At 39.4% G+C, this 11686-nt stretch overlaps 1 protein-coding gene across 1 annotated transcript in view; it reads right to left on the bottom strand.

The window, feature by feature from the left end:
* cx47.1 (connexin 47.1) overlaps nucleotides 1-11686 on the bottom strand; it is a 31392-nt gene that overhangs the window by 1725 nt on the left and 17981 nt on the right. Inside the window, 5 exon segments of the mRNA XM_034702614.1 lie at nucleotides 1-62; nucleotides 64-194; nucleotides 197-349; nucleotides 352-567; nucleotides 9750-9839. Coding sequence (XP_034558505.1) covers nucleotides 1-62; nucleotides 64-194; nucleotides 197-349; nucleotides 352-538 — 533 coding nt within the window. The 5' untranslated portion in view covers nucleotides 539-567; nucleotides 9750-9839.

The raw sequence follows: 11686 nt of genomic DNA, 5'->3' as shown, positions 1-11686 counted from the left end.
ATCAGTCCTTCTTGCATAATTCTTCGGCGGCCATCATGCTTAGGCGGCTCTCTGCTTGTGTCTCATAGGTTCGGCTTTGGCCTCCTGAATGTCCAGTGTGTCCTCGTAGATCATTGGCTCAGCATCATCATCTTCATCTTCCTCTAAGACGTCTTCCAGATGGTGGTTCTCCCTCCACCTGGAGTGAGAGGCAGCTTTTTTCTGAGCCTGTTATTCTTCCTGCGGTCCTCCTCTGATGTCCGGGCAATCTTGTGGATGGCATAACCCATGTACATGATGGAGGGAGTGGAGATCATGATGATCGGAAGACCAAAGCGGACATGGGACAGAGGGGCGAAGGCATCGTAGCCACATTGTCACAGCCCGTCTGCTTGGTGTTGCAGGTGAATTTTGTCTGCTCGTCTGAGTAGATGGACTCTCCTCCGACTGCTGTGAGCACGATGCGGAAGATGATGAGCACAGTCAGCCACACCTTTCCCACAAAGGTGGAGTGGTGGTGGATTTCTTCCAGGAGACGAGTGAGAAAGCTCCAGCTCATGTTGCTCTAGCAAACTTTTCAACTAGAATCTGGAAAGAGAGAACAAAGAAAAGAATTGATGTGAGCTTGGATGGGGCATAAGTTGCAGATTAAACCTTATTTTTATTTTTATTTTGTGGTACAATGTGGTAACTCCACAGCCTTATCAAAGCTGAATCACGTAGGCTAAACACACATGCTATTTGTGTTCAGCCCAGGGCTTCATCTAAAAAATGATAGTTATCTGTTGATTGCATCAATAGTACATGACTACCTCTCTAAAATCCCAAAGATATCTAAATAACCATTATAGAACCAATAATTCCAGCAAATAATCACGTTTGCAAAGTTGGCGCAATTCAATATTGGCATCGTCGCTCGAAAAATGACTTCAGTGTCAATAAAGCTGCCAATTCATTCTCTGCCAGTAATCTAAATGCAATTTCATGTTTACATCAGGCTTATAACTAGGACATTTAGCATGCCTTCTTATTAGATTGATTGGTTTATTTTTCAATTCATGAAATTACTTTTATGAAGGATGCTCCCATGTTTATGAGCATACTGTCTTAATAACTTGTACCCTGCAAATGGTTTAAAGGTCAACTGCAGTTCTCTGAACAGCAGGGTTTGTAAATGTAGTGGTAACATTAGATTTTACTTGATTGCTCAGTCAGGTCAAGGCAGCGGCTTGTGTTGATTCATGTCAGTAAGCAAGGTAATGTCATTTAGTCACTCTATCTGAACACAGCGTGCTGAATTTCTACTATTCCTTTCTAACAGATTGAGTTGAAACGGCAAAAGAAAGAATCAAACATGTAGCAAAGACACTCCTTCAGCAAAGCAAAACCCCACCAGCAACAACATTGACTTTGATTGTAGCTTTGACCTAAGAACATGCTGAACACCACACCACTGTGACAGACTAAAAACACAAACTGAAGCTGACAGAGCTCTGAATGTATGAAGAGTTTGCTCCACTCAAAGCGCCACTTCAGAAACATACAGTACTCGATGCTTCAACACTTCATGCCAGGGGTCATCCACACACATTTGCACACACTCGCACAGTAAATCAGATGACATGAAACCTCACAGTGTCAGAGTCACTGCAGACTCTGTGAGGTGAATGAAGCTGCGAGGAGGAGACAGCGTAGGGCTTCATGGGGCAGAGCTGCGAGTTCATGTTGATCTCATGACTGCGGCACTGTGTTCCCTGGCGTGGGATGTGCCATCTCCCCTGCCATCTGAGTGAACAGGAGAGGCTTGTTGATCTGCCATGAGGCCTCCCCTCCAGATCCAGCCCTGCCGAGGCTGGGGAGGGGGGCAGCCACATGGAGACAGATGGCACCTTCGGTGGGCTGCTCATGTGAGCCTCAGGATGGCATGACAGGAGGAGGCTGAACCCAGGATGTACAGCAAAGTTTGAATGAAGCTGTTTATCATGGCTTCAAAATCATACAGTAACCTTACTACTACTATACCACAGCATTACAGCAGATTTTGAAATATCTGCCTGCTGTTACGGTTAAAATATGTTTTCAGCTTTTAATGTTTATTGTTTGCCAACATGTCTGTCTTTAATTATCTGAACCGTTAATTTAAGTGGGATTTGCATTTTTGATTTAAAAAACACATCACATACAGATAAGCAATATTAATGCAACAATGCCTATAAAACATGCACATTTCTATTTATAATAGCTGATGGTCAGTTTTCGATTTCTGATTATTTCCCTCAATACAATTTTCTTTAGTTGTCATACTGAAGTCGAATTCATTTTTGATTTCTAATATTTTTCTGTATGCTTGAAGAAACAAAAGATGAACTATTGAGCTTTGAAGCCGTCAAACGTCTGTCAAATAGTCTCATTTTTTAAGCGTATATAAAATGGACATCAAAAAATGTATTCTAGTGCAACAACATTACATTCAACTTAAGTACAGGTATGCCGGGTAGATGAGAAAATGCTGCGAGTGTAAGACATTTTTTGACAGAACTACAGGAGATGATTCATAGATGTAGATGCAGGCCTTACATGCTCAACATAATGAAACATGATTCTTTAATATTGTTGACTAAAAAATGACTCATCATAATGCTATTTAGATTACTGCGCTTTAATAGCAATTCATTGCATTATCTGATTATCATCCAACAGGCTTAAGTAAGATGCATAACCTCGCAAACAGTCCACAGTTTCACTTTGGTAGAATGTGCATCTCCAGGGATACCACAGGTTTGTCAAACAAGCTGGGACACTGTTTCTTTAAGGAAAAGTTATATTTGGAAAAAAAAGGTGAAAAAAAATAACCCACCTGGAAAAGTTGCACATGCATTTCCCATCCCGAAGGTCTCCCATGCCCTCTCTAGATATCCCCTCCACCGTCTGATACATGAAACAACTCCTCCATCCTAATGTCCTGGCCTCCTCCGTCTAATTGACTACTTCCAGAATGGCAAAACGAAGAAGACAATTTAGGGACTTTGTCAGACCTGACTTTCTTTTAATCCTGTTTCCTTCACTCAGTGAAGAAGTGAGTTCCTGCTGCTGTAAATGCCTCACATTCTGGCTTGTGTCTGGTTTCTATTACACCAGCCTTCTGTCCGAGAAGGAAGTATAAAAAAACAGAGAGGCGGAAAAAAATCATCCTGTGGCGAGTGACCCTCATCCCAGGGTTCAGACTTTAGGATATCTCAGTGCAGATTGAAACGAACACCCAGCTGAGGGAGCGTGTTAATCGCAACTCAGCCGACCTCCCCCCAACGCTCATGTGCAACACTTCTAACACAGATGATGAGGGTCTCTCTCTCTCTCTCTCTCCTCTCTCTCTCTCTCTCTCTCTCTCTCTCTTTCTCTCTCTCTCTCTCTCTCTCTCTCTCTCTCTCTCTCTCTCTCTCTCTCTCTCTTCTCTCACTCTCTCACTCTGTCACTCTCTCTCTCTCCATCCATCTTTGACTCTCAGCTTCTTGCAGGTTAAAGTCTTCATACCCTCCAACCATCTGCACAGCACCAGAAGAAGCTAACACATTTGCAAATACTCACAAGGTCCTCCTCTCTGTGTCTTTGTAACACACACACACACACACACACACACACACACACACACACACACACACACACACACACACACACACACGCACACACGCACACACACATACACACACACAGGCACTTAAAACAAGATGTTCTCTTAAGTCTTTTTTTGAGAGCTGGAGAGAAAACTTTACATTTGATCAGTTGACTGATCATCATCATCCAGAGTGAGTGCAGATTAACATCCTCTATATTGTCTGTCAATTGCATAACAGTTTACAGTGTGTGGCAGTTATGAAAAAACAACTTTAGGGAGACAAATACAGGGAGTTCGAGGACAGAAATGTCACAGAGACATTAGCCACCTTGCCTCAGTGCAGATCCGCTAGAATGTAACCAGCAGGTACGCTCAGTCATATCAAGTGTCATAATATTTAGATCTTCAATCCAGGCAGATAGCCAGATAACAGAACAGTGGATAGGTCACACTCTGCTCTCCTGTTACACATCTTTTTACCATTTTATTTTCATTCTTAGACTTAAAGACCCGTGGAGCACGGTAGCACACATTGTGACTCAAAGGCATGTGATGGATGACAGCAAATTGCTTTCTTGCACACAAACTTCATTAATTATTTTGGGGTCTGTAATGACACGACAAAGTACAGATGAGGAGGGGATTCGTGCAGGATTCAAATCAGAAAGGAATTTCCCCATTCCCCTCCTGATGCCAGATCTTGCCGTCCTGGGAAGTGACTACTTTTAATCGAGAACAGATAAACGGGTTAGTGTCTGGCTTGCATAAATGAAAAGTGTCTGCTCATTGTCACAGTGACCATATTATTATCCCAGGGTCCTTAATAACCGTTATTTATGACCTGTATACAGCTATAAAAGCGAAGAGTAACGTTGAACAACACCGGTAAGGTCACCACGATCGATCAAGTTTATAAATGATGATGAGAATGTATTCATTTCCTGTTTTTAAATACATAAGAGAATATGAGATGGACCTAGGTTGGTGGGAGAGCAAAGACAGTTACAGCGAGACATGTCAAGCACATGAGAAGTCATTTAGATCTTATTTAGTCTGATTAGTTTGTGGTCTGAAGAAAGCTCAGAGCGGCAGCCATCTGGGCCCTGCAGGATCCGTCCTCCTCTGGCCTAGCCTCCGAGGCTTCCCTCTCCGTCTGACGGAGGAGATGTGGCGTAGCGAGCACCCCTGGTGCAGCACTGAGGAGAGGGAGAGGGGGGATGCTGCTGGAAAGACTAGAGCATTTGGGGTTTGGACATGTGCTAACCCTAAGGGACGGATACGCACGTGTTTTTAAGTTCTAGCGAGTTCGTTTTCATCTCAAATCTTCCCGTTCTCAAAAAAAAAAAAAGCCCACAGATGGTCCAGAGGAGAGCGTTAATAAGTGAACGTTCAACTAAAAGTCAATTAGAGTTTATGTTCCTAGACAGTTGGTGGAAGTTGCTGTCATTCACAATTAGCACTTGCTGAGGTTATACTTACTCTACTGTAAATGAATAAGTAGTGTAAAGATCTTTAACATGAATGAATACATACTGATATGTCTAATATCTGTTTGTGTAAGTCATATTTGGCAAGTATAAAGTAGAGGACTTTTCAATTTTGATGATCTGTCTATACTTAGTAGCCTGAAATAAATGTGCGGCTTAAAATATTTTAATTCTATATTTAATTTTGGGATTTCAACCAAAATAATGAAAAAAATTTAAAAAATCAATGACTCAACACTGTGCTCTTTCTTTTTTTGTAAAAAATAGAACTACATTTATGATAAATGCAAATTAAACAACAAAAGAGTTTGAGAAAAAATGTTTTACAATCAATTCGTCTGTGAAAGTGCATTTAGATTTATGAATAGCTAAGCTCAGAAGTGCACCATTGCATCGAGTCAACGACTTTCTAGTTTAGAAAATGTTTCAGTGTCCTCGACATCTCAGGCTATTCTAGCTTTGGGAAACCGCGGTTCATGCTGATAAATATTGATTGGACCGCCGAGAGCCAGGAAAATATAACAGCAATCCCCTGTGAGACATTGTTTGACATTGCTGTTGTCACAAGGACTGACATCATGTGACAGCCAAATAGGAGTGTTTAATATTCATTAGGTCAAAGTTATATTTAATGTTAAAGGGAAAAAAATGAGGTAGCATCTGTGAGAAAGAAACAGCTTTGAAAAAATCCAACATGACAGCTGACAAACGTGACAACAAACTCAACTGACTTTAAGGACAAATACATTAAAGCAAAAGCTGTGCACTTCCTGTATTTACTTTTCTTATTAACTGACTCTTGTAAAACTGTTAAGTTAGTCAAACAGTAGTCAACGTATGTATTGTTTAATTCCCAGACAGTTTCACCTCTAAGAGGTCAGAATGAGCTGTGAGGGTTTGCAACACAGAGGAGTGAACATCTCAACAACTCTCCTTGGCCGCCACCAATGTCATCACAAGAGTTTTCCCCTCATGTATTTACTGAACAAAGTTGATGCGAGCAGACTGGGGGCTGTGGAGGTCTGCATTTATGTAACAGATCAAGCTCCTACCATGTGACTTAGAAGTCCCCCCCCCTCCTCCCCCTCAAGAGAAAAGAGTGACACAAGACACCAGAGCAAAAACATGCAACTTGCTGCTTGGACTCCTCCTTTCTTTCTCCCTTCTCTCTTCTACTATCATTAAGCTGTTCTAAGCAGGCTGTGGGGGGCTATCCCATAGGCAGCCTGAGAGTGGTGGCAGTCCCATCTCATTTGCTCATTTTTCTCTCAGTTTCTCAGCTGAGATGCTATCCTACCCCCCCGGGGAGAATGCGTCCCGTGCCAGTTTTACTAAGGCTGGACTCCACTGAAGCGACTGAGATGAAAAGCCTTGAGGAGGATGCCAACAACTTCCTTCAGCCAGGGCTCCGCGTCTCCCACAGACGAGCTAAGGAACTTGTTTTGAGTTACAGTACACTGTTGAAACATTACACTCTCATTCTCAGTGCAATTCTGTTTAAATACAACTTTCAATTGCTAAACAATCAGCCATGGCAACATTTCACCAGTTAACAAAAAACTCATGGCATTTGATTAATGATTCTTGAAAGTATTAACCCTTCTGTTATGTTGTGGGTCAAATTGACCCTGTTTAAAGTCTATTTTAGGCAATATATGCCTTCAAAACCAGCTAAATGCAGCATAAAAACTGCGCAGCATGTGACTGAAGAGGTGTGTTAATTTATCAACATCACTACATGAAAAAAAATAAAAATGAAATTAACAAAATCTATGTCATGTAAAACTATTGTATTTATATCTAGGGCTTTCCAATGTACATTAAAATCAGTTTTAACTTGAATTTTTGTAAAAAAGAGTGAGCTATCCTCATTGAACCGTGATCTGTGATAATTAAAGAACACCAATTGACCAAATCTTGATTTAAATGGTCAGTAATGGAGTTAATAATGAGATTGCAACCTGGTGCAATTTTTATCCTGCAATAACTTACCTTATCTATTTATCAGATATAAGTGTACATAGTGTGTATAATCTGTAACAGTTGCCATATTTATTTTATTTTTACTTTATTTTATTTTATTTTATTTTATTTTACCCTTGTCATTGCTATTATTACTGTTATTATATTTTTTTAACTATGTTAGCACATTGTTGTATTCCCCTGTCCTGTGTTGTAAGCTGCTGTAACAAAAGAATTTTCCCCTAACGGGGGACAAATAAGTATATATTATCTTATTCAAAAAAATGTGCATTGGGATTTTTTGGGGTTCTTACACTTTTGATAAAATACAATTGTTGGACAAACTATTCCCCCCAGGGGTTAAAGGAAAGAATAGCACAAAGAACAAAAAAGGTGAAACCAATTACACCATAATTAATATAACAGATAATCCTTACTCATCTGAACCCCTATCAATTGTAAGCAAATATGAAATCATGTCATAAATTCACTCACTACTTCATGACATAATTTGGTCTCAATGTGACCCTGATCTCTAGAAGTATACTGTCCTTATTATCAGCTAACCCCTTCAAGGTCATCTTTTATGTCCCATTATGTTTATGAGTGGGAAGTCATAAGCTTTGTATCACCGTTGCCTTACCACTTATACACACATAATATGAATCATACACACCACTCTTATACCTCTTCATTTTTTAAACAGTGTTCTAAGTTTATAATTCACAGAAAAGTTGTTAACAAAGTGTGTTCAGCAGGTTACAGTGGCCTCGACCGAGCGTCAGCCATATGATAATAAATGAAGATTTGCACCTGTTAGGGCTTACATTTATGCACTTCCTGCAAGTCTTAAATATAACTGTCTTATTTTAACATTTAACTTTACATTTCAAGTGACTGTTTATTTATTTGGCATTATATTGGTACATTGAGGCTCAGTAAAAAGCTAAGATTAGATGAAGTAATTGTTCATTCAATAAAAGTTTTAGTTTATTATGAGTCAATTAAAGCTCTAAAAAAACAAAAGCTGCACACACTGATTTAGGTGAACGTGATTAAATTTGACATTATGATGGATGTATTATTATAAGGCAAACTCAGAAAATGCAGTTTGCATCTTTAAACCGCATATAATGAAATTCTCAGTCAAATCAATTCTGTATTATTGAGCAAATAAAATTCAAAATATTTTGTGTTGTTTTATTTCCTGCTATATCTTCCACTCTTTCACTGTAAAGGTGGTAAAACACAATACGAAACCACCCCTCAAAATAAACAAAATCGCAGTGCTTTGCTTGCAGTGCTGGAAGGCCTTAATCTTTGACATTATCTTGTCTTAACTGCCTCTGTCATGGGCTTATCTTGGGCAGGCCCAAAGGAGCAGCAGACCTAGTCAGGTCATTTGGACTAGCAGAGATATGTTTACTGCAGCTCCTTCCTTCCAGACCGCCTTTGTGCCGTTGCCCTTCTCCAACTCAGTGAACTCCACACACTGGTAGCAACGCTGCAGGACCCCCACTGATAACAGCAATATAAGCCTCTCTTTACTTATGCAACAAAAGCTCTGATCAAAACTGCAAGTGTGCATACAGTATAGTGAATAGTGTACTACTTAACATATGTTGCAGTTAAAGGGATACTGTTAAGCCTGGGAAATGACTCTTATCTACTGAGCAAAAGGCGCTGGTTAGAATAAATGAAATGGGCAGAAAATAAGCCTTTGAGGTAACCAAGTGATCTGTTTTCACCTGAAAGGAGGAGCACCAGCTGATGGTATTCAGCAGAGTTAAATGTGTGATTGATTTGAGAGCCTTCAATAGTGAAGTGCTCGTCTCCATCCGTATGTCAGTGGATGTGTTTCTCCACTAGATGGCAGTGATGTTCTCAACCATCACTTCCCATAACTTGTCACTAACATGTTGAGAATCTGTGACTTTCACTGAAACTACCAAAGGCTAATGACCTGTCTGGAGTGATTTGATCAAGTGAATGACTAACAGTGATACTGGAACAATGACCAGGTTAATCCTGGAACTTAAAAAAGCATGAAAACACAAGAATCATGGTTAAACACAAACTTGTCCCTGTGTAACGATCTACTGTAACACCATGTCTATTCAAATGTGTAATCGCTGCTTAGTTCACATTGTACCTTTGACATCAGGGAAGGAACAGAGTGTCCATTCAAACAGGATAAAAGACTTTGACATGTATCAATATCTTGAAATCAGCTGCTTCAGACAAATTGTGCTAAATGGATTTTGGTATTTGCACATTAATAATCCATTATATTTGAACACAGCATAATAATTAGAAGTCTTAGATTTTTTTAATTCATAGTTTTTTTTTTAGGGTGAATGCCCAGTGTTTGACAGGAAATATGAGATGTATAAGTCTGATTTTCCAGGGAAAATTGAAACAAATACTAACACCATGCAAGACAACAGTTTTTTTTTTTAAAACCAAACATCTCAATTCTGAGTTTTAGGTCTTTGTAAGCATTCTTCTTTTAATTTAAAGGAAATGCACAGATTATATACGCCTAAAAACAAGCAGTCCTTTGTGTTTCCTTCCATTGACTCAAGATCCAGTTCAGTGAAGACACTGGTAAAGATATCAGAGCTTTTTTGTACATAAAAGCCAGCTAGCCATCAGCAAAATCCACAAACAAAAGGACAAAAACAATAACAGTGTAAGGCAGTACCTACCTGTCCATGTGGATTTATCACGAACTTCTTCTATGCTTTATGGGAGGTGAGCCTGGGCGAGCATCCAGAGGCATCGTTTCACTGCTCAGGCTAAAAAAGCAGGATGAGAGAGACAATGGGTCATTTTTCTTCAAAACCCTCACCACCAAGTACAGGCAGAACGCTCAGGAGACCAGCATCCTGCCAAAGGCCCCATTGTTTCCCAACCCGTCCGCCTGCTTTGCCACGTCTACTGATTGTTTGTTTATTTCATTCAAGATGACTCTTACTACCATCCCATTCATGCACCCAGAAATCAAAAGTGACGTAGCTCTAGACCGCTAAACCCTGTGACTCCTGATTTAGAAGTACTTGTGCTCATAAAACAAAGGAGTGCTAACAAAGTAATCACCAGAATACACATTACTTCTGATGTTTTAAAAATATTTATCCAACCTCAAGTGTAAATTTGGATGTTATAACAATTGTATATATCCAATCTTCACCTTTCTTCTGATGCAAGATTTACTGAAGGACTATTTGGTTTCATTTTGTAGTTTTCAAACGTTATTTTCATGGCCAAGAAGACTTGTGTAAGGCTTCTCCTTGGCTGGATGCAGAGGGGAGTGTGCTGTTTGTTATAATTGATAGAAATGTTGGATAACAATGCCTTTCCTTGACTTTCAAGGGTAGGATGAACATTTCTTTGCTCTGAGTTTGACTTTTTGTCCCCTTCTTGTAGTGCTGTAGGCTTCTGGAAACAAGTGTGCTTAATGCAGTTAGACAGGGCTCATACAGGTCTTCATCGCTATTCAGAAGAATCACATTTTGTAACACTACTGTGCCAATATTATGGGGGCAGTAGTGTTAAAATGAGAAGCACATTTTGAGCCAAGTAGGAGAGCATTAGTCATACGCCTGACTATAAGTCCAGTAAAACAATAAACCTTGTTGATGATTAACATAATAAAATATTTCCATCATCATTTTCAACGTCATTACTCAAAGTGTTTATCTCCCAAAAAGGACTTTTTTAAAAAGACCTTTTTCACATTGATAATCGAGCAGCTATATTCCCATACAGGACATGCTTAGACTTGTATGATACAGCTGATTAATGTGTTTGTGCTCCAGTGCATGTCGGTTTTGTGCTCCCATGTGTCAGTTTTATACGGACCAGAACAGAAATATTCTGAGAAAAACTAGGCCAATAGTTCACAGTGAACTCTTAATGTTTACCGTACCAACAAGGCTTTTCAGCACCAGAGAGTAAAAGTCCACCTCTGTGTACAAATACGTCTGGTAGTTAGATGGTGCTTTTCAGCGTATCCTTACTGAAAGCCATGATCTAGAATTTACTATAAATTGAAAGGGGTGATTTTTTTTTTTTTACCTGTACTTAACATTTATGACAGATCAAAGACATGAACTTATTTGAACTTTGATATGACCTTGACTGATACCACTCTTTGTTTTGCACTCTTTGTTTTGTAAATGTCGGCATGTTTTCACTTTGATTTTGAGAGAGAGATTAGTTTTGTTTGTTCTAATCAGTAACAGGAAAATGGAGTTTCGATGATATTTGAAATTAAAACTGCCGTTCAATCTTATTGAGAGTGCTATGGATGGAACTAAATACACTACTTAGAGTACCATGAAAATGTCTAAAAGGTTTACAGAGTTTCAATGTGTGACCAAAAAAAGCACCAGAAATAACACACTCTTTTTGGTAGAAATTAAATGAAATATAACATAAATAACATTTAATCATAAGGAGCGGTCCCTTTCCATGGAGGCCCCCATCTTGCACCGCTATGTATCTGCAGTAGCACAGAACGGCAAGCAATATGACTTGTACATATTTTTATTTGAAAAATGCGCCTCGTTGTAGGAGGAAGAGCTGTTGTTGTTGTGTACAAAGATTTTGTATTGATTCATGTTTTAATTGTAAAAACTTG

Source organism: Notolabrus celidotus, chromosome 15 (genome assembly GCF_009762535.1).
Source record: "Notolabrus celidotus isolate fNotCel1 chromosome 15, fNotCel1.pri, whole genome shotgun sequence".
NCBI classification, from domain to species: Eukaryota; Metazoa; Chordata; class Actinopteri; order Labriformes; family Labridae; genus Notolabrus; species Notolabrus celidotus.
The sequence above is the reverse complement of the archived record's forward strand: the minus strand, read 5'-3'. Positions and strand labels throughout refer to the sequence as shown.